Source organism: Oncorhynchus clarkii, chromosome 6 (assembly GCF_045791955.1).
Source record: "Oncorhynchus clarkii lewisi isolate Uvic-CL-2024 chromosome 6, UVic_Ocla_1.0, whole genome shotgun sequence".
Taxonomy (NCBI): Eukaryota; Metazoa; Chordata; class Actinopteri; order Salmoniformes; family Salmonidae; genus Oncorhynchus; species Oncorhynchus clarkii.
The window spans coordinates 37,887,157-37,911,928 of NC_092152.1; the positions used below are offsets into that span (position 1 = coordinate 37,887,157).

At 42.2% G+C, this 24,772-nt stretch overlaps 1 protein-coding gene across 3 annotated transcripts in view; it reads right to left on the bottom strand.

Moving 5' to 3' along the window:
• The window catches only part of LOC139411102 (zinc finger, matrin-type 4a), a 143,018-nt gene that overhangs the window by 67,395 nt on the left and 50,851 nt on the right, over positions 1–24,772 (bottom strand). For all 3 annotated transcript variants that reach the window (XM_071156958.1, XM_071156957.1, XM_071156959.1), the window contains exon 3: positions 20,195–20,284. In XM_071156958.1, coding sequence (XP_071013059.1) covers positions 20,195–20,284 — 90 coding nt within the window. The remainder of the gene's footprint in view (positions 1–20,194; positions 20,285–24,772) is intronic.

Below are 24,772 nucleotides of genomic sequence, written 5' to 3' on the forward strand. Positions count from 1 at the left end.
ATCAGAGGGGGCGGAGAGAGAGAGAGAGAGAGGGGAGAGAGGGGAGAGAGAGCGTGGAGGAAGACAGATACAGTAAGTAAAGACAGGGAGAGAGAGAGAGGTGAAGAAATAGATATATTGAGAAAGAGAGTGAAAGGGATAGAGTGAGAACGAGAGAGATAAAGAGAGGACGAGAGAGCTAAATGCACCTGGCTGCCAGGAGACAGACGCAGCCATTTCTACCAGGAAACGACCCCACCAGGCAGGGTCATTGGCAGACTGATTAAAAACTATTAAAACTTCAGACCAAAATTATTCCTTTTTCAGTTGACTTCAGCTCATTGTATTGTGAAGTATTATTTTCACAATTCAACAGTCACAAACATATTTAACTTTTTTATTTTGCTGGATGGAATCAAGCAGTTTACATTTTAGACACAAAGCATTACTCATATACATTTCCCTCATATAGTACATTCACAGCACTGTACTGAAAGGAATTTTAAAGAGCCATATGATGGATGAGCCCATCTATGACTAAAATGCAATGCTTGTTTGCATGTATTCTCCTCCACTTCAATCTCCCAGTGGAGATAGTGGGTAGTGATCTGGCTACAGCACACTGTGACACAATGCTGTGCATTATGGCACAGTCACACATTACATGACATCAACAGACATCTCCATGTCTCCTCTATAGATAGCCAGATAAGATTCATGATGTAGCAAGCCTAGGCTAGGCCTAAGGTCTGCTGGCTTGCAAGAGACAGTATGTGGATGTGTCCCAAATTTTGACCAGGGCTCTGGTCCAAATAAGTGCACCATAAAGGGAATCGGGTGTCATTTTGGATGCAAATGTCATCTACACCTAGGGTCTGCTGCCTACACCTAGGGTTTGCTGTTTACACCTAGGAACTGCTGCCTACACCCAGGGTCTACTGTCTACACCTAGGGTCTGCTTTCTACACTTAGGGTCTGCTGTCTACACGTAGGGTCTTCTGCCTACACCTAGGATCTGCTGTTTACACCTAGGATCTGCTGTCTACACCTAGGGTCTGCTGTCTACACCTAGGGTCTGCTGTCTACACCTAGGGTCTGCTGTCTACACCTAGCGTCTACTGTCTACACCTAGGGTCTGCTTTCTACACTTAGGGTCTGCTGTCTACACCTAGGGTTTGCTGTTTACACCTAGGAACTGCTGCCTACACCCAGGGTCTACTGTCTACACCTAGGGTCTGCTTTCTACACTTAGGGTCTGCTGTCTACACGTAGGGTCTTCTGCCTACACCTAGGATCTGCTGTTTACACCTAGGATCTGCTGTCTACACCTAGGGTCTGCTGTCTACACCTAGGGTCTGCTGTCTACACCTAGGGTCTGCTGTCTACACCTAGCGTCTACTGTCTACACCTAGGGTCTGCTTTCTACACTTAGGGTCTGCTGTCTACACGTAGGGTCTTCTGCCTACACCTAGGATCTGCTGTTTACACCTAGGATCTGCTGTCTACACCTAGGGTCTGCTGTCTACACCTAGGGCTTGCTGTCTACACCTAGGGTCTTCTGCCTACACATAGGGTCTGCTGCCTACACCTTCTCAGAGACATAACTGTTAATCTGGGCTAGATCCTTACTTTCTGTCTGGATAATAAGGGTGAGTAAAAATGGCAGACTACTACCACTCCAACAGACTGAGTGCTGATAGGAGAGCAGCCTGAGTGGAGAGAGAGAGAGGCATCCTGGATACTGCACTGTGAGTCACTCAATGACACACACACATATACACAGCACCCCTGCCTCCTCCTGCCCTTAGCATGTCCTTCAGTGCTTCTCTCTCTCGGACAGGCACACACGTACGCACGTACGCATGCACACACAGACGCGCACACACTAGTATGCACGCACACACACACACACACACACATTTCCCTTACCTAGCTCACCCGAACAGTTAATGCAGAGCAGTCTCTCTCTTATCATTTCATACCTCATACCATAAATAATGAAAATAAATGGGAAAATGAGACCAAAATATAACAGGAAATGAACCTTCATAAAATCTGAGCCAATCATCATTTCATGGTTAATTAATACAAGATAAATGAGAGTGGGTAATTGCAGAGAATCTAATTAACGCTGAGGTAACTGCACACTGTTTCTGTGCTGCCAGCCAGGTTGCATGGTGTTAATACTTAGTCATTAGAATCGTCTGTCAAGAGGGAAGCATTACCATCTGCATTTACATATGAAAGCAATAGCTATAGAAAGGGATAGGCTTACCATCTGCATTTACATATGAAACCAATAGTTATAGGAAGTGTTAGGCTTAGCATCTACATTTACATATGAAACCAATAGTTATAGGAAGTGTTAGGCTTACCATCTGCATTTACATATGAAACCAATAGTTATAGAAAGGGATAGGCTCAGCATCTACATTTACATATGAAACCAATAGTTATAGAAAGGGATAGGCTTAGCATTTACATTTACATATGGGCTTAGGATAGATAGGCTTAGCATCTCCACCTGGCACAGCCAGAAGAGGACTGGCCACCCCTCATAGCCTGGTTCCTCTCTAGGTTTCTTCCTAGGTTTCGGCCTTTCTAGGGAGCCACCGTGCTTCTACACCTGCATTGCTTGCTGTTTGGTATTTTAGGCTGGGTTTCTGTACAGCACTTTGTGACATCAGCTGATGTAAGAAGGGATTTATAAATACATTTGATTGATTGATTGATTGATTGATTTGCATTTACATATGAAACCAATAGTTACAGGAAGGGATAGGCTTAGCATTTGCATTCACATATAAGTAATTAATGTAGCAGAGCAATAAATCCTTCTTATGAAACCATTACATATGGAACATGTGTAAAGCTCAGCAATGAACGATTTATAGTTTCGGTTTTGATTTTCTTTAAAAAATAAATGCTTTATGTGGGTTCAACGCTGTAGCAACACAGAATAAAACAATTGATGGTAGTGACTGTCCGTTACTATTACTATTAGAATCTAACCATCATTTATTCACATTATGTTACTTAAACAAAATATTTTGGTTATGTATATTACATACTTGTTTTTAGTATCATATATGAAGTCTACTTTTCTATTAATAAAACCCCAATGATGGTAGGGACTGCCCAGTACTGCATATCACTTACTAATAAACCATCCCTTATTCACATTACTTTACTTTAAGGAAATATTTAAGTCGTTGTGTATATTTTTTTATTTGATTTGACTTATTTTATTCCAAGTGACTGACTGATCTACAAATCACCTTTCAACATAAATAACAACTAATTATTTGTAGATCAGTCAGTCAGTCACAATTTACCCATGATGCATTGCGGTTTTAATCCTCTCGAACACGGCCAATGAGAACAGGCAGCTGTAGGCGCAATGGATTCTAGTCATTGTAGTTAATTACCACGTTTTCTGCATGTAACTATGATGAGTTGGACAACATGTCCCAGAGAGAAATCTATCTAGAGAAATGTCACAAACGGGGTGTTGAGCGCAAATAAACAAAAAATACTAAAGGGAATTCAAATAATTTAACTTGTTGGTGAAATAGTTATTTAAAAAACAAAACTGAACTTACATTTCGCTTAATGCACAGCATTAGTTGATGAGAAAGAGAGGGAGAGAAAAATAAATAACGAGATAAAATGAGAAAAAATGAGATGTTGCATTTCAGCAGAAAGACTGAGTGCTTCATTCCCATTCATGTGAGGCATAATAAAATAATATTTTTGGCTTGCAGACAATATATTATCTTTGCTCTCAATGCCATAGCTGCACATTTTCATCTCAGTTTAAGCGAAGGAGCAGCATATCCTTGCCCATATCCTTGCGCTTCAAAAAAAGAAGAGATACAGTATTATGCATTACTGCACTGAACCATCATGCTGCAGCAATAGTGTTTCTTTTCTCCAGTGCTGCTGCATCAAAGTCACCACAACAGGTTTCATTGTCCAATGAACCAGACTGTGTATAGGTTCCCATTGATTTCCAGCAGAGAGTGTGTGTGTGCTTGCGTGTGTGCATGCATGCTCCTGGAGACTCTGTAGGTCTGCATACAGTAGCTGATATGATGCTGGGGATAATTCTGTCGGCCAAGGGACACTCAATATTCTGTCTGTGTTCCAAATAGCACCCAATTCCCTTTATAGAGCACTAAACAGCTTATATAGGGCATGGGTACTCAAGTACTATTTGAGAAGATCCATACACACACATTTCCTAGGTGGCAAAGGTCCGGATAGCATAGTAACAAACTTTCACCTTGCAACCTATGCGACCCCAAACTGTTCACAACCCTCTTGTTGGCGGAGAGAACATTTAGCATATTTTAAGCTAATTTCCTGCAATTCTACACATTCTTCCATGTCTTATGTGTGTTTATATGAAACCATGGGTCGAAGCCTGACCGATCCGGTCTGCGGTCCGCCAGTTGAAATAGGGAATAAGGTGCTATTTCGGACAAAGCCACAAATGACTCTGGCGGATCTACCTCCAGGCACATAGGGGGGAAGTAGGACAGCAAGTGCAAGAGTAACCGACAAAAAGTTGGTCCTAATATAGACTGGGTCAATGCATTCTATTGCTGTCTGCTGAGGCCATGCAGGGAGGCAGGCAGGGAGGCACTGAGTGGTCCAGACATTGTAATCACTGCTGCTCTCTCATCTCTCTCATACCCCCCAAAAAACCGACAAAACTTTGACCTTCACATTAGACATCAGTGTGTGTGTGTGTGTGTGTGTGTGTGTGTGTGTGTGTGTGTGTAAGATCACACACAAAAGACATGAACTGTACTTTATTCCACCTGCATATGTTTAAAGACCTCAATGAGAGGAGTATCAGTGAAATGTTGAGAACAAAGCACATTGTGGCCACAGAATACAGACACTGTTGCCCTATTCTATTTAAATAATATTCCCATAGGACAATTAAAATGTATTTTGCAAAATGAGAGGTGACATTTATCATCTTGTGCACTTTTATTTCAAACAGGTAACCAGTAGCAGCCTTTCTCACATCATTCATCTACTGTTTATTGTTTCATGAAGGGATTAAGGAATGAACAGCGGGTTTCATCTTCATCCAGGCTATTCTGAGTGTAAAGCAATTATAAACACAGCTAGCGTCATCTTTTCTTCACACCATGGATGGCCAAGTAGATGGAATGACTTTAAGGAGATAGTGATTGGCAGCTCTGCTTTTTGAGATCTGAGCTTGCAAGCTGCGGTAGTGTACTGAGTACTGACTCTTACCGAAAAGTCAGCTAGTTTAATTAATTAGCCATAATATGCTGCATGAGTCTTAATGAAAATTACTTATGACTGTTTTAGAGTTACTCTGCATTCCAAATGGCTCCCTATTTCCAATATAGTGCATTACATTTGACTAGAGCCCTATAGGCCCTGACCAAAAGTAGTGCACTAAATTGGGAATAGGGAGCCATTTGGGAAGCATAAATCATAACTGTCATGGTTCCACCCGTCCCCAGGGGACAACAGAGACCATCCTAGAGACATTAATGACACTCAGGTGTGTCCTATTACTAATTATGATTTCCCTTTAAGAGAGGTGTTTTCTGTTTCTGATTCCCTCCAACCACAGCACGCTCCCAACCGAGGAGGAGCCAATGCACCAGTTTCATTGCCTATTGAAACAGGCATCGTCGTAGTTCATCCAGGGCCCCTGCACCGGGAACCCAAGATCCCAGCCCCTGAACGGAATGACGACCACCCAGGTGGATGCAAGAGTTTCCTCACTCAGTGCTCTCTGGTGTTCGAGTTACAGTTCTCCTCGTTCCACACCGACCGGGCCATGATTGCCTACATCATCTCTCTGCTCTCGGGCAGGGCCCTGGCATGGGTAACGGCTGTGTGGGAACAGCAGCTACCATCCTGCAGCTCCATATTAGCCTTCACTGCCGAGCTGCGTTGAGTCTTTGACCACCCATTCGGCAGATGAGAAGCAGCAAGCCGACTATTTAGACTCCGCCAGGGTGCCAGGCTAGTGGCTGACTTTGCCATTGAGTTCAGCACCCTCGCCATCGAGAGTGGGTGGAATACTGAGGCACTGGTAACCACTTTCCACCAGGGTCTGTCTAAATCCATCACGGATGAACTGGCAGCTCGAGAACTGGGAGAGGACCTCGAGTCTCTAATAACGCTGGCAATCAGGTTTGACAACCGCATCCGAGTATGGGTGAGATAGTGGTCTTTGACACCACTCCAGCATCCCGGTTTCCTGAGCACCCCAAGCCCACGGAGCTCAGCATGGAGGAGCCCTTGCAGTTGGGATGCACACGTCTGAGCCCACAGGAACGTGACAGGCGCATGTGCAAAGGCTGTTACCTTCACTGCGGAGGTCTTAGTCATCTCTGTGCTGCATGCCTAGATCTGACGGGAACCGCCAGGGCTCACCAGGACAAGGGGAGACCCTGACGAGCTGTGCAGATTCACCCCAGCTACCCAGTCACTGTCTGTCACTATCTGCAACCCTCCACTCGGACAACCGTCAGCACCAGATTCAAGTATTCTTGGACTCTGGGGCAGCGGATCATTTCATTGATCAAGACGTCGCCAAAGAATTACAAATCCCTTGCATGAATTGTCCCATCCCGCTGCAGACTCGAGCCCTTGAAGGACGGCACATTGGTTCTGGCGAGGGGGAATATCAGACGAAGCCCATTCTACTGCAGGTTGGGGTGAACCACTCAGAGACTCTTAATATTCTGTTGATTTCTGTTCCCGAGAACCCCTTATCCTAGGGTACCCCTGGCTAGGGCTACATACAGTGGGGAGAACATGTATTTGATACACTGCCGATTTTGCAGGTTTTCCTATTTACAAAGCATGTAGAGGTCTGTAATTTTTATCATAGGTACACTTCAACTGTGAGAGACGGAATCTAAAACAAAAATCCAGAAAATCACACTGAATGATTTTTAAGTAATTAATTTGCATTATATTGCATGACATAAGTATTTAATACATCAGAAAAGCAGAACTTAATATTTGGTACAGAAACCTTTGTTTGTAATTACAGAGATTATACGTTTCCTGTAGTTCTTGACCAGGTTTGCACACACTGCAGCAGGGATTTTGGCCCACTCCTCCATACAGACCTTCTCCAGATCCTTCAGGTTTCGGGGCTATCGCTGGGCAATACGGACTTTCAGCTCCCTCCAAAGATTTCGGACTTGGTCTCCATTCAAGAAGCCAAGAGGTTGAACGGTTGCCAAGCTAGGTGGGCTCTGTTTTTAGCAGGTTCTATTTCACACTAGCTTATCGCCCGGGATCCAAGAATCAGAAAGCAGACACCCTGTCTGAAAGTATTCACGTTAATCCCAAATCATTGATTCCTCGTCTGGTCCATTCTCTGCACCTGGGTTCAACCTCAGCCCCTCACAATAACACTTTCATCGGTAACGATGATGGTATTTCAGTAGCAATAGTACCCAAATGGACAATTTATAATTAATGTGGGAATGAGATTAGCCCTCACAAATAAACACACATCACCTCTCATCATCATAAAACTGTATTATACTCAGAAAGCCTTGGCTGGTGATTATTACTATAGTGCTTGGGTGTTTGAATATTTAATTGAGGATTCTTGAGCTGAGTGAAAATATTCACTGTAACGGATTACTGTTGTTTATACAGTAAATTATTGTTATCAACAGTTAACTACTGTGAAAGTACCTGCTCTGATACTGTAATTAAATTACAGTAAGTGAAAATGGAATGAGACGGAATTCACGACACAAGCGATTCACAAAATGTTTTGTGTTTCGGGCTATAAAAATTGATTTTATCAAACAAAAGACCATTCATTGTGTAACAATGAGGATTGGGATTGCAAACAGAGGAAGATCGTCAAAGGTAAACAATTTATTTTATTGCAGTTTGTGATTTTGTTACGCCTGTGCTGGTTGAAATATATATTTTTTTATGGGGCTCTATCCTCAGATAATCGCATCGTATTCTTTCGCAGTAAATCCTTTTTTAAATCTGACAACACAGTTGGATTAGCAAGATTCTACACTTTCGAAACATGTGAGACACTTGTATTTTCATGAATGTTTAATATGACTATTTATGTAGCGATCACTGTATGTTGTCGAATTTCATCCCGCTAACGGGTTCTGTGCGCAGAGGTTAACAGTGTACTGAGAAAAACACAAATGGATCATACTGATGGATCAAGGACCCATTATAATCGTTGTAGTATCTCCATAAAGAGCACACCAAATAGTAGGGCTGCACTAAATGGAATTGTGTGTTTTACTCAAACAATACACTTGAGCCTTTTGTCATATTCTCATATTTCTGTTCTCCAAAGGGATGTAAAAAGTGACCCAAACAGCATGAACAATATCAAATTGATTATTCAAATTGCCATGGAACAGAAATGGGAAATGCTGTTTCGCTGTGAAGATAGGAGAAAGCAGCCTTATGCAGTATTTGTTTCAGCCTCATAATAGGTGAGGAGAGAACACACGGCACCATATTCTCTCTCTCACACACATTGGCATGCTGTGAAATTGAGCCGTGCAGCCATTTTCAGGCTTCCTTAGCTCTGGCAGTATGTTTGAAATGGTTCATTATCCTAAGATGTACCTCTGGGGTAGCACCTATTATTCTTTCCGACTCCATTGGTACTGTGAGGCGGGGTATTTGTGAATCACAACCTGTCAGTATTGGCTGCTGCCACACCATCATGGCCCAGCCATTGAAATTCAACACTCCCCAAGCAGCAGTTCAATACACATTCAGAAGAGGAAAGCTGGAAGCACTTCAGAAAAGAAGAATGAAACAATGAGTTTCTTGTTGTTTCACCTTGTAAAGGGGATTACTATAAGCTGATGTCTGCAAGGCCAAGGAGAAGCGCAACGTTTTCCTTTCAATTTGAATTTCTCTTTCACAAAAAAAAACATTTGAAATCTTTACCTTCTCGTTTCATCTAAAATTGAGAAACCTGGAGAAATATGACCCAAAAGTCATTGTATTTGATTAGATCTGTGCATCTTCTCATTTGCTCAACTTTCCTTTCTAACAAACCTTCAGGGGTATCATCCATCCATCCACAGCTTCAACACACTTCACCTAGTGTTATCTCTGTTCTCATGTATAATTCTAACTGTGGTCAGTCTCAGCGCTGACACCCCAGCCAGCCATTTCCACGGCGCTCATAGTGTTCCATGACCACTCGTGCGTGAGGAGTGAAAGCAAACCCGGCCAACATCCAGCTACAGATATCACATCCAACCCTCACTGGGTTACAGATCTCAGAAGTCAGTATCAACAGCCTTCTGGAGAAGTCCGTCTCCAGCTCTCTCTCTCTGTCCTTAGCCAGCCTGGTCCCGTCATGTAGACTACCCTTTAGCCAGCTCTTCCTATCGTTGTCTCCATACATGTTTGGCAGCAACATGAATGAACACAGCGAGAAGTTGGCTAAAGCACAAACAAACTGGACCACCAGGCTAATGCGGCACATGAAAATGAAGATAAAACAGACGTTTGACACAACCACTAAGAGATAACCATTCGTACATGAGGTTCTGTTGACTTCTAGCCCACCTATAAGAACATCAAAACATCAAAACAGCCCGGCTGTAGGAAACTGGGACATCTAAGGGTGACATGAAGACAGCATAGGCAAGAGCACTAAGCAAAGACACTTTGAATGTCACTCACTCAGTGAGTGACATTCAGTCATTTGTATTAGAGGTCGACCGATTATGATTTTTCAACGCTGATACCGATCATTGGAGGCCCAAAAAAAGCCGATACCGATTAATCGGACGATTATTTTTATTTATTTGTAATAATGACAATTACAACAATACTGAATGAACACTTATTTTAACTTAATATAATACACCAATAAAATCAATTTAGCCTCAAATAAATAATGAAACATGTTCAATTTGGTGTTGGAGAAGAAAGTAAAAGTGCAATATGTGCCATGTAAGAAAGCTAACTTTTAAGTTCCTTGCTCAGAACATGAGAACATATGAAAGCTGGTGGTTCCTTTTAACATGAGTCATCAATATTCCCAGGTAAGAAGTTTTAGGTTGTAGTTATTATAAGAATTATAGGACTATTTCTCTCTATACCATTTGTATTTCATTAACCTTTGACTATTGTCTATTGATGTTCTTATAGGCACTTTAGTATTGCCAGTGTAACAGTATAGCTTCCGTCCCTCTCCTCGCTCCTACCTGGGCTCAAACCAGGGACACAACGACAACAGCCACCCTCAAAGCAGCGTTACCCATGCAGAGCAAGGGGAATAACTACTCCAAGTCTCAGAGGGAGTGACGTTTGAAACGCTATTAACGCGCACCCCGCTAACTAGCTAGCCATTTCACATCGGTTACACCGGCCTAATCTCTGGAGTTGATAGGCTTGAAGTCATAAACAGCGCTGTGCTTGCGAAGAGCTGCTGGAAAAACGCACAAAAGTGCTGTTTGAATGAATGCTTACGAGCCTGCTGCTGCCTACCACCGCTCAGTCAGACTGCTCTATCCAATCATAGACTTAGTTATAACATAATAACACACAGAAATACGAGCCTTAGGTCATTAATATGGTCGAATCAGGAAACTATCATCTCGAAAACAAGGAATACGGAACCGTTCCGTGTTTCATCTAACGGGTGGCATCCATAAGTCTAAATATTCCTGTTACATTGCACAGCCTTCAATGTTATGTCATAATTACGTACAATTCTGGCAAATTAGGCGGCCCAAACTGTTGCATATACACTGACTCTGCGTGCAATGAACGCAAGAGAAGTGACACAATTTCTCCTGGTTAATATTGCCTGCTAACCTGGAATTCTTTTAGCTAAATATGCAGGTCTAAAAATATGTACTTCTGTGTATTGATTTTAAGAAAGGCATTGATGTTTATGGTTAGGTACACATTGGAGCAACGATACACACCACATCGATTTTATGCAACGCAGGACACACTAGATAAACTAGTAATATCATCAACCATGTGTAGTTAACTAGTGATTGTGATTGATTGTTTTTTATAAGATAAGTTTAATGCTAGCTAGCAACTTACCTTGGCTTCGACTGCATTCGCGTAACAGGCAGGCTCCTCGTGGAGTGCAATGTAATCAGGTGGTTAGAGCGTTGGACTAGTTAGCTGTAAGGTTGCAAGATTGAATCCCCCGAGCTGGCAAGGTAAAAATCTGTCATTCTGCCCCTGAACGAGGCAATTAACCCACCGTTCCTAGGCCGTCATTGAAAATAAGAATGTGTTCTTAACTGACTTGCCTAGTTAAATAAAGATTAAATAAAGGTGTAAAAAATTAAATATATATATTTTTTTAATCGGCCAAATTGGTGTCCAAAAATACCGATTTCCGATTGTTATGAAAACTTGAAATCGGCCCTAATTAATCGGCCATTCCGATTAATCGGCCGACCTCTAATTTGTATCTCTGTCACTCACTCAGTCATTTGTATTTCAACCATGTTTCCTCTCTGTCATGACAGTTAAGATTTGTTTAGAGAAAGCATCTAAGGATATTGGAGATGGTGTTATGGGCTTTTTGTGATTACTATCCCTCTCTTGTAGAGCGGAGGGACCTTTATAGCCTCTCTCTATAGCATCTCCATCCCATCCTGTCTTCTGAAGCCAAGCCAAACCACAGATTAAGAGATGTGCAATCTGTTGGATATTGCTGAAGAAGAAGTCAAGGCAACCAAGCATAAGACTGCAGTCACTTCTTGTTCAAGTCAAGGCAGTTCACTACAGTACACCTATGCCATCTCCAATCAGCAGCCTGTGTTTGGTGGTTCTCCGCTCTGCTCCTCCCCTGCCCGCACTCCCATGTAAGGAAGGAAGAACTCACAGGCCCAATCATATGGAAATAGACAGTCATCAACTGACACACGACACCCATAGCTAGCCACTGGCATTGCATTGGCGTTAAGCATTATTTTGGAGACCTACACATCAAACTAAAGTATTTTTTGCCAAAACAAGTCATTAATTGAGGCAAAAACCAGGTACAACTAAACCTGAAAGCAATGTCTGTCCGTATTTCTTCTCTTAAAGCTGCAATATGTAACTTTTTGGGCAAACAGATCAAATTCACATAGAAATGTGAGTTTTAGATCTGTCATTCTCATTGAAAGCAAGTCTAGGACGTGCTCTGTTTCTATGGTTCCCATTCTTAAGTTTCAAACAGCTGAAAATACAACAGTTTAGATGGTACAAATATTCTCTACACTATAAATTGCATGTTTTGTTACATAAACTGAAATTAGGCGAACTGTTCTAATTTCAGCAACCAGGAATTGGAGGAACGATTTTTGCATATTGCACCTTTAACAGCTAGCCCCTAGAGATAATTAAGTACAAATAGGACATAAGAACTTATTCAAGTTCATGAAAAACAGGCAGATGCTCACAGAGGTGCTTAAAAAAACATTTAAATAAAGCATTTGTTGACTTGATGGTAATAAATCTAAGCTTAATATTTTACAAACAGGGAGACCAAAATTATATAATACAACTTTCCTTCCTCATCCTTTGAATAAATGTAGCTAATATATTTATAAATTGCAATAAAGTTTGTTTATGAGAAGCAAAGTAGTCAGAGATTTGTCTTGAGTAAACATGAAGAGGTGTCCCTGGAGATGCCAACCTCTGTACAGACCAGCAGAAGCCAACCTGTGTAGACGTCAGCCCTAGGCATTTTCCCGCTCCCCGGTCTCCTTGCTCCATCTCGCTCTCTTTCTTTCTGTCTCTCTCTCTCTCGGTCTCTGTCCCTGTCTCTCTCTGTACCTGTCTCCATCTTTCTCTCTCCCCGTCTCTGTCTCAGTCTCTCTCTCTGCCTCTCTCTCTCTCTCTGTCGCTTTCTCCATCTCTCTCTTGCTGACTGCTACTGGGCGTCCTCAACAAGGATTCTCAGCAGGCAGAAGAGCCCCAGACACCTGTGGAACCTGTGTCTCCTCCTATCTGTTTGTAGTAGGATGACTCCTGTCTCCGAACTGGGAGCTTCACACAGGAACAAGCAGCGGGAGTACAAAGTAATAATGCAACATGAAATCATAATGACTGTTGTCTCAATGGGGGTCCACAAACAACATGGTGCTATGATCCAATTAAACTAATACTGAGCAACTACCGATTTAGATCGGTGTCCCTAAACCGGGATGGTTGTTGCTCAATATGCTATAATGTGACTATTAAACGCTGTATACAACAGCCAACTTTCCTGGGACATAGACATGTCTTATTTGGGCAGAAAGCTTAAATGCTTGTTAATCTAACTGCAGTATCCAATCTACAGTAGCTATTACAGTAAAAATACCATGCTATTGTTTGAGGATAGTGCACAACAACAAAACACTTTTATCACGGCAACTGGCTTGATATACTGTTGGGGCTCCTGAATGGGGCAGCGGTCTAAGGCACTGCATCAGTGCTAGAGGCATCACTAAAGGCTCTGGTTCAAATCCAGGCTGTATCACAACCAGCTGTGATTGGGAGTCCCATAGGGTGGCGCACAATTGGCCTAGCGTCGTCCGTGATTGGCCAGTGTAGGCCGCCATTGTAAATAAGAATTTGTTCTTTACTAGTTATATACATTTTCAATAAAAAAGAGAGTTGCAAAGAAAAGCCATATCTCAGGCTGGCCAATAAAATAAAAAGATTAAGATGGGCAAAAGAACACAGACACTGGACAGAGGAACTCTGTCTAGCAGACCAGCATCCCGGAGTCACCTGTTGACGTTGAGACTGGTGTTTTGCGGGTACTACTTAATGAAGCTGCAGTTGAGGACTTGTGAGGCATCTGTTTCTCAAACTAGACACTCTAATATACTTGCCCTCTTGCTCAGTTGTGCACCGGGGCCACCCACTCCTCTTTCTATTCTGGTTAGAGACAGTTTGCGCTGTTCAGTAAAGGGAGTAGTACACAGCGTTGTGCGACATCTTCAGTTTCTTGGCAATTTCTTGCGTTGAATAGCCTTAATTTCTCAGAACAAGAATAGACTGACGAGTTTCAGAAGAAAGTCCTTTGTTTCTGGCCATTTTGAGCCTGTAATCAAACCCACAAATGCTGATGTACAGACACTCAACTAGTCTAAAGAAGGCCAGTTTTATTGCTTCTTTAATCAGAACAACAGTTTTCAGCTATGCTAACATAATTGCAAAAGAGTTTTCTAATGATCAATTAGCCTTTAAAAATGAACAACTTGGATTAGCTAACACAACAGGCCATTGGAACACAGGAGTGATGGTTGCTGATAATGGGCCTCTGTACGCCTATGTAGATATTCCATTATAAATCAGCCATTTCCAGCTACAATAGTCATTTACAACATTAACAATGTCTAGACTGTACTTCGGATCAATTTGATGTTATTTTAATGGACAAATGCCCCGGCCATCTAGATGTGTCTTTTCTGTAGGGAAGCTAATGATCCATTCCTGGGAGTGTGTCAATTTTTTTTTTTACCATAGCATTTTTGTCTGTTCTTTACAATTACGTACTTGAAAATTGACCAATTCGACACATTCGGGCAAACTCCTGGCAGACTTGATGCAAAATGTTGTGGAATGAGGTAATTCTGAAACTTTTCACACACACTGCTGCCATCTTGTGGACAAAATCTAAATTACACCTCGGCTCCTATATTAATGTAGGACCTTTCTCTTGCATTTCAAAGATGAAAAATATATTTTTTTGTTTGTATTATCTTTTACCAGATCTAATGTGTTATAATCTCCTACATTAATTTCACATTTCCACAAACTTCAAAGTGTTTCTTTTCAAATGGTATCAAGAATATGCATATCCTTGCTTCACATCCTCAGCTACAGGCAGATTTGGGAATAACATTTTAGGCGGAAATTTAAAAAAAGGGTCCGATCCTTAAGATTAAGTAGCGTTCTTTTCTCACATACAAAACCAATATCAATAACAATAACTCCAGCATGCAAAATATTGAAATGTAATGTCGCAAAACTGCATATATAGGCACAACTACACCGTAGATCACGTCAAACTCATTCCAGGGAGAGCCGAGTGTCTGCGGGTTCTCTCCTCCCTTGTACTTGATCATTAATTAGCGACCTTAATTCATCAAAGAACTCCCCTAACCTGTTTGTCTAGGTCTTAACTGAAAGGAAAAAACAAAAACACGCAGACACTCTGTTGTCCGTTCCACCTTAGCGAGAGCAGGTTACCACGGTGTGTGGTCAGATTAGCCAGCCACAGTTGTCAGCTGCGATCAGCTCAGCCAGGTCTAGACACAGGCCGCACTGACTGGCCAGACACCACCACCACGCAGCCTCTCTGCCAACCCCCAGGAGCTCTCTCTCTCTCTCTCTCTCTCTCTATCTCTCTCTCTACCTCCCTCGCTTTCTGCCAACCCTTCAGGGGCTCTCTGTCCCTCTGTCCCTCTCTCTCTCTCTCCTGTGTATTTTTAGATGTCGCCACCTTGAAGCCATGCAACAGCCACGGCCCAGTCACATCCAATCTGTGTTTCAGATACTATACTTTCCCCAATCAAGGAAACGTGTACTTTTGGAAAGTACTAGAAAGGTCAGGCTACCAACAATATTAAACACATTTTTTTTGTTGCAAAAAATACTGAAAACATCACAACTCACACCTGCTGTTACAGTCAATAGAGAATGACAGTGGATAGTGTGAGTGCATATGATGAGCATCGAGGGATAACATTATGGTAACCATAGCCTTAGGCAAGGTGATAAAATGCACAGAATGGGAGAACTTTTCTGCCAACTTATAATGAGATCAGCCCCTGGGATGGGTTCTGTGTGGAGTAGTAGAGGAGCTGAAGACTGAAAACTGTAATACCACAGAGAGTTACTGAGCAGATGCACTGGAGAGAGAGAGAGATACTACTGTACACAGTTTATTTTTGGGTTCTCTCGCTCTCTGGGATACTTCAATCTCTCCCACCGCTGAAACCGGATCCCTCTCCTCTCCTCCCCTGGAACTATATCCTGCTACGGCCCATGAAGGGTTGATTTAAACACCACTAATTAAATAGGAGTGAGGCTCTGAGGAGATATTCAATCAGCCCAAAAGTCTTCCCCTGTCTCTAATTGCATCCTCTTTAATGGCTTCTGCATTGAGTTACAGGACCAGGAGTTAAGGAGGAGATTTTAACTGTCCTTCGGGGGCCATGTATCTATTAGTAACCAATGCCGCTAGGCTGATCCAGTACAAAACAGATGGATATGGCCATGGCAGTCTTCTTTTTCTCTCTTGTGATTTGCTGCCGTTTATTGTCTGTGACTGGATTGGCTGCAGACTGAGCATGTCAGCTTGTTAGAGCAGTGTAGTAAACTGGCTGTTATGGGCTTGCATCCCAATTGGCACCCTATTCAGGCCCATGGGGGTCTTGTCAAAAAGTAGTGCACTAGGGAATATGGTGCCATTCGGGATCTATCCATAGTGTCTGTGGACAGGACTCCAGTTGAGGTTGAGTGAAAGGGATTGCTGCTTAGGAGACTAACAGACTAATGACGCTGACTCATTGGAAATAGGTTGCCATTTGGAACCCAGCCTGAGTATTTACAATCACTATATCATTGTCACTAAGCAACCAGATATGGAGTGGCATTGGCTTGTGACTCAAACTACAGATAATGAGTCTCGGAGATGGAGCTTCAATCAGTTTCTCTCAGCCTTGAACATCCCACGACAGAGCGAGTTTTGTAATGTCTGATAACGCCAAAGCCTACTGATATCATCATAATCCTGTCAAAAACAGATGAGACAAATAATTGAATGCTCTTTCATTTCGTGGAGAAGAGATCATTTGGGTGAAAAGCAAAGGAGCTTTGACAGCAAATGAGACGGGAATACATGCACATTTCATACAGTATGCTACTACCTGGGGGAAAAGGTGTGAGCAGTTGCTTAGCAATTGAAACACGAAGAGAGTGAATTAAGGAATGCTAAGATTGTTTTTGGAAAATAATTCTTCATTGTTGTCATTTACTTTCTCAGAAAGGATGCGGTGTGTGAGCAGTCATGCTCACTTATTGGTTCAGGGAGTGCATAGATAATGGATTTTATTAAACCGCTCATTTAGCCGAGGTTGAAGATGATGGAAAGACTAAAAAATGTGAATGGCATTAGTAGGTTTGGGGAGGAGACTAGAAGGGCATGTTGCCACTGTGGTCCGTTCACCCCACCTACTCTTTCCAACAAGGTGCCGTTCTTTTGACCAGGGCCCATAGGACTATGGTGAAAAGTAGTGCACTAAATAGGGAATAGTGTGCCATCCATTTGGGACACAGACCAATACATTACTCACTGATAAAGCACTTCCCATCAAACACATCTCTCCCTCATGGATCTGATTTCGTTCAAGTGATTATACGATTAACCATCTATTTTACATTTCAGACAATACATTACAAACACAGCCCAAAGCCCAGCTTGAACTAAACTGGATGACACAGACCAGCAACCTCTCTTCCCATGAAATTAGCTATAATCGGTGGACCAGTGCAGTTTTTCAGGTCTGGTGTGTTGCTCAGTGACACTACTGTATCCAGTACAATGGACACTGAGCATGAGAACACAACAGAAAACAACCGCTGTTGGGAAGTGACCAATGATATAGCTTTCCCTGCTAACACAGAGAGTACAGAGAATACACTTACTCTAGAGGACGGCGACCCATAATAGACAACAGTATTGGAGCTTTGATCTTAAAAGCAGATGAAAAGGTAAAATAGGGCCTTAGAGAAAATAAATAATTGCCTCAGCTACCTCCAGCAGCCTATTCCCTAGTTGCCATTTTTTGGAAGCTGTTTATTTTTTGCAGTCTGTTCATGTAGGGAAATGAATAAATACTAATCCCCCTATCGAGGACTGCATGCACGCTGCAGTGGGTAATACAGTAATACATTTTACTGGTCTGGCAGTTATATTTTCAAATATAACTCGGGTGTTATGATATTTATGTGAACGCGTAGTCATCAATGAGAGCTGGCCATGTGAGAAATCCAAGGGCAACGTTATTGCTATTTTTCACAGAATATAGGACATGTTTTTACCTTGAGCATTGGAGCTGGACCATCAAGGAAGGCATCTCAACCAGTTGAATTTCCATGTAAATGGTCAATAAAGTTATTGTATCGTAAAGTATAGTATCGTAGCTATATAGGACAAAAAAGTCAAAGTGGGATAACTAATAGAACGTCTGCCATCAAGTTACAATGCCACGTTGGCATTGGTATAAAGGGTCGGGAGACAGACGCAGGAATGCGTAATAGGTTTTCACATTTCTTTACCCAAATTACAGCATGCCGTGTACAGGCACGGGGACGAAGACCAAACAAACACGTATACAAAACACAGGGTTGAGACCCCAAAAAAGAGCGAGGAGTACCTCAAATAAATACACAATCGCACAATGATTATCACACGGGATGAGACCCGTAATCATCTGCACAATACACGTGGCACGAAAGCCAAAACAACACAGCACAGGTACTCACACGGCCAACGGACATTGGAACAATAATCGACAGGACAATGGTGAACAAAGGGCACAGCTATTCAATTACTAATGAATGGGAATATGGACCAGGTGTGTGTAATGACAGTTTCGGAGGGATCGGTGACATACAATTACAAATGGTTTCAAAAAGCATCTGTAAGGAATGGCAGTGATCACTCTCTGTGAACATGGAAAACACATGAAACCAACAACACAATGTCCAGATCAAACAATCCCCCTAGCGGTTTCTAATTTAGCCTCTAAACCCAGGTTTGCAGGCTGGCTTCTGTACAGTGTCTTCATGTGATGAGGACTAATCAACAGCTCTGAGGTAAGAGGGGGATAAGAGAGGAGCAGGGCAGGCAGAGTTAGAGGAGGAGGATAGAGAGAGGGGGGGGGGGGGGACAGGGAGAGAGAAAGAGGGAGCAAGAGAGAGGAGGTTGTGAGACAGGCAGAGCGACGGAGGGAGAGAAGGGGTGAGAGAGGGTCCCGTGTGGCTCACTTGGTAAAGCATGGCACATGCAACGGCAGGGTTGTGGGTTCAATTGCTAAGGGGGAATGTATGCACTCATTGCTGTAAATTGCTGTGGATAAGAGTATCTGCTAAATGACACAAATGTAGAGAGAGGAGGGATAGAGCTCTCTCCCCAGACAAGTCCTTATCAGATCCAGAGGAGGAGATCTTCTTTACTGATAGCTGGGACTAATCACAGCTGAGACCTGAGTCTGAGGCTACTCTCGTGACTGATCTACTCACTCTAACTGAGACACGCAATATGGCTCTGTTCCTCACTGATCTACACAATCCCAATCTGACACTACGGCGACGGTTCTACTTTCACTGCCACTGTCTCCCCACAACACCAATGAATCTCAACTCCAAAAGCCAAGCATACACACATTGATATGATAATATTATATAAACCCTTTTCTCACAAAAGAAGGATGTAACTGTGAATGTGCAGAACGCTGATAAAACACGAATGCTGCAGGTTTTTATCCTAATGCAAAACAGAATGCCCACCTGCAAATAGCTTAACAACTGTTTGTCTCGGTCTCTTCTTCTTTGCTCAGTGATTCAGCATAGATAGAAGCATAGATGCTAGCTAGCACAAACCCACACAACCACCACCCATTTCCCCTGTACTTTCTCTCAGGCAAGAAGGAAGAGCTCGTCAAACACGTATTGACCGGGGGCTGACAGCAGAACATAATTGCAACTGTCAGAAATGGCATGTACTCTGATTTACATGGGAGAGGTGATGTACCTCCCTTTCTCTCAATGTGCTCTTTTCACTTGACGGAAAGCTACTCTGCTTCCTCTGGCATCCTGGACCTGCGGCTTTCAGTTCATTTTTCACTTCCACCACGTTGGTTCAGTTCAGCCAACCAGACATGTGTTGCTACTTATATATTCACTATTCTGACAGGAGGCAAGAGGGTCAAGACATAGTGGTAGGAATCAATAACAGGAGGGTCCATTAAGAGCAAAAGTTGACAACTCCTGTGACTGTGAGTGAGTGCAGCCAGAGATGAGACAAGATGAGTTTGTATCTATAGGGCCATGCCATATGCAAAAACGTTGCACACAAAAAAAATCTTACGGTACCATTGTCGAAGTGTGAACACATACAGTGAGATGTATAATTTACAGTAGTGGTGGCTGCTGTACTCACATTGTCTGTTCTGAGTTTCTTTGCTGGGCAGCCTCCATCCACGGGATGTAGCATGTAATACAGCCGCACTTTATTGGCATGTTTCCGACTCTAGAAGGAAAAAAGGGGGGGGGGGAGAAAAGACTAATATTAGAAACAACATGAAAATACCAATATTTAATATTTTTCTTTATCTCCCCCCCCCCAAAGGTTTAAATTGTGGAATGAATTGCACATGTACATTCTGATACATTTTCTTATCATTGTTATGCCATTGAACGTCTCCCAGAGTGCCATATTGGGCATGTGGGAAGTGAATGGTGAGATCGTATTATGAAAAAAATGATACTGCAAACGGCTGCTTCTTGTCTGACACTGGGGCTGCGTCCCAAAGGGCATATAGTGTACTAATTTTGACGAGACTGGTAAAAAAAATGGTGCCATTTGGGACGCAGCCCCTTTCAAACACTAGATCCAATTAATAATTACTTCAGCTTCCATTAAAGGTGCAAGAGGCCCTCATCACATCACTAACTCATCTATCCCTCGGCTTGGAAAGCAGACAGACAGACAGAGCTGCTTTTGGGCTGGGGTAGGGATGGAGGGATAGAAGGAGGACAAAAGAGAGTTAGGACAAGAGGGAGCTGCCAGCTCTTAAAAATTAAAGAAGGGGTCAAAGATGGGGGTGAGGAGCACCAGTGAAGTGTTCAAAACCATTCATTTCATCTCGAAAAGAGAGGAATAGATTTACCATTCTTCTCTGACGAGGCGTGGTGCTAATGGACGAGCACTCATGCAGTGAGACAGACAGACAGACAGACAGACAGACAGACAGACAGACAGACAGACAGACAGACAGACAGACGGCTCCCAGGTTGTCCTCACAGAGACACAGGCAACATCCCAAATTTTATCCTATTCCCTGTGACTGAGTCACAGACCCATATTGTCAGCTCAGATGGGGGAGATTGATCCCAAGAAATCTATTTGTCTTTTCTGCCTTTCTTATTTCTGCCTGGGCTGTGGCACCATGAGCGTATTGCACTGTGAAAAGGGCTCTAGCTGAGAAAGAAACTATCAGGTATTATATTAGTGGCAGGGGGAAGTTCATTGCGGCTCAAACAGACAACAATAAGGGAATGAAACAATCATGCAGGAGCTCTCACTCATCCAATCTCTCAGTAAGTGTGCTCTCAAAGTTTTCCTTTGATAGTCTTTTTTATTTATATTATGAGGGTGACACCAGGGGAATTGCTACAGAGGGGCGGCAGGTAGCCTAGTGGTTAGAGCGCTGGGCCAGTAACCGAAAGGCGGCTGGATTGAATCCCTGAGCTGACGAGGTAAAAATCAGTCGTTCTGCACCTGAACAAGGCAGTTAACCAACTGTTCCCCGGGAGCCCGTCATTGTAAATAAGCATTTGTTCTTAACTGACTTGCCTAGTTAAATAAAAAAAATACATTCAACAGCTAAGTGCATCAGGTGCACATTAAGAATGTTACAAATAATCCACACGTGTCAATTTTATTCAAAAGCCAATCGAATATAAATAGAACATTCAGGTAACTTGCACCATCCCACCTGCCACAGCAAACACTGCCCGTTTTTCAATTACAGCAGCTACTGTGGGTCTCTCTACTCTGGAACACAGAGTGTACATCTATAGTGTATTGCCAGGAAACCCCATAATACTCAACAACTTCAAACATAGACTCTGACCTGTCCAATGAACCAGACGTCTTAAAGAATTCCACAGTTACCAAAGCACCCTCACAATGTTACCAAAGATGGTTGAGTATTAAGATAGGTAGAAACTGCTTCTTCAATAGAAATCCCTGATCACGCTCGTAGGCGATGTCATTGCGACGTTAGCTAGCTAAGCTCATGTGGAGGAACACGGCATCAGGTCTAATGGCCGCGTCGCGCGAACTGCACATATGCAGGCCATCAAAACAAAAGACACTTGTTTTTGACGAAAATGAAAACTTGCACACACACACACACACACACACACACACACACACACACACACACACACACACACACACACACACACACACACACACACACACACACACACACACACACATACATACATACATACATACATTTCAGTAAAATAAAATATCATGCTTACAATTATTGTCAATCTCATAGCACTTTTTTTTTTTTAAATGATAACATGGACCATCACACTATTGAATTTAATTTCTTATTTGAAAGAAATCTGTAAAAAATATATGATGAAGCTTTTGAATCTGGCCTTAGAAATAACATAAATATATGTCAAATCAGGTAATGCCAAATGTAAGTCTGCTTTCAAGTGATTGAAATGCATTATGCAGGCATTGGAAAATTCAGGAAAGCAGAAAGAACATAATCAGGCAATCATTTTGTTTTTCATCTTTCTTAGAACAGAATACATGTTCCTGAGAGTCTTAGCTAAGCTTGGGATAAGTCTAGTCTACACCCGTTGTTTTTCGAATCATGTGACAAATACAATTTGATTTGATTTAAATTGAGAAGCTCAATTCTTTTCACCAGTCATTCTATGCAGAAGTCCCAGATATGTTCCTGGGAGACTTAGCTTTCATTTGTGGGGTCATAATAGCTAATAGCCTAAACCGTCCACACCCAAGAGACAAATTCAAAGGAAGAAAACAAACGGTCAATGTTGTCTTTATTGATAACTTTGACACTTTTTGGAAAGAAAAAATATTCTACAAAGGAGATGGAATTCACCCAAACTATCTTGGGGCTTATCCATTGCAAGACCATTTTAAGGCTGCTCTGAGAGACTGACTGGTATAGAACCTGCATTCTACCCAGGTTATCCCAACCACCATCACACATCAAACTGTTTCTGATGTTAAATACTCTAGTCAAGTCAAGGAAATCTGCATTACCCCCGTCTTAATTTCAATAGTATTTAAACAGCCACAGAGTAGATGCAGCCGCAGGCCCATCAGGGCAAGCTTTGATAACTTAATTTATATTCCTATGAAATCTCCTGACTTACTTAAATGATCAAGTTTATAATGACCTGGTTAGGGTAAATATGGACACCCCTGCTGTTTTAAAGTGCTGTTTTAAAGGGCTGGGTTTGTTACATTTAAATGTGTGAAGTATTGACGTCAAAGATGGACTTTATCGATATGTGGATGCATGACACAAACACAGACATTTTTGTTTTATCAGAGACTTGATTAAATGATTCGATCATGGATAAGGACATTGACATTGCTAATTACAACATTTTTAGATGTAACGGGCGGAGAAAAGGGGGCGATGTACAGTACCAGTCAAAAGTTTGGACAAAACTACTCAGTCAAGGGTTTTTCCTTATTTTTAATATGTCCTACATTGTAGAATAATTATGAAGACATCAAACTATGAAATAACACATATGGAATCATGCATATAGTAACCAAAAAAAGTGTCATACAAATGAAAATACATTTTATATTTGAGATTCTTCAAAGTAGCCACCCTTTACCTTGATGACACTCTTGGCATTCTCTCAACCAGCTTTAGGAGAAAGGCTAGGGATTTTTATATTGATAAACGTGTTTGTATTGTTTGATTATTTATGGTGTATATAATATTTGCTATTTATTACATTTTTTGTTTTAAATTGTGTATAATTTTATCTTCTGTATTGTTCCCAGGGCACATTTGCAAATGAGACCTTGGTCTCAATGTGTTTTTCCCTGGTTAAAAAAAAAAAGAGTCAAACAGCCTGCTCGCCCATTCCGAGGTGTCCACAAGGTCCTAAAGCACACCAGAGCCATGTTTTTACAGCCTATAATTTCACAATTCTTCGAGAATCAAAAGGTTCGGGGCTGGAACAAAAACATTCAGGGCTGCAGCTCCAGAAGCCCACCATTAATGACACAGATAGGTGTCACTCTCCTATGTTGCATCCATCTGAATCCATCTGAGTTTCTCTGCTCTGAGGCAATACACACACTGTGCTGCTGGCAATGTGAACGTCTACTAACTACAGCATTGGAACACAGCCTACATACAACCAACCCAATGGCAAGAGAGGACCTAAAGGCACTGAAAAAAACCAACACCCCTAGGGAACCTGAAAGACCTCAGTGTGTCAGTTGGTTTATTATGTCTGTATCCCAAATGGTACCCTACTTACTATTTAGTGCACCGCTATTAGTGCACCACTAGTAGACAGTATATACTACTACACCACTAGTAGTGCACTTTATAGGGAAAGGGGTGTAATTTGGGATGCAAACTTTAACTGGGGATAGGAGCCTGTGGAAACTTAGAAGAAAGTAGTACAGTTGTGAAGGATGAGTGAGAAGCAACCAACCACCAGTGTAAGAGAGTAACATCTGCTCATGGAGAATCATCTCCACTACTGTTAGCATTGGTGATGATATCTCCATGGGGAGTCTAAAATGCCAAAGGCCATGCAGAGGTACTGTATCTCCTTGGCAGTTCTGTATTGTATATAGGATAGTAGTATATAAGGTATGACCAATAGGATAGTAGTATATGCTGTATGACCAATAGGATAGTAGTATATACTGTATGACCAATAGGATAGTAGTAAATATTGTATGACCAATAGAGCTTGC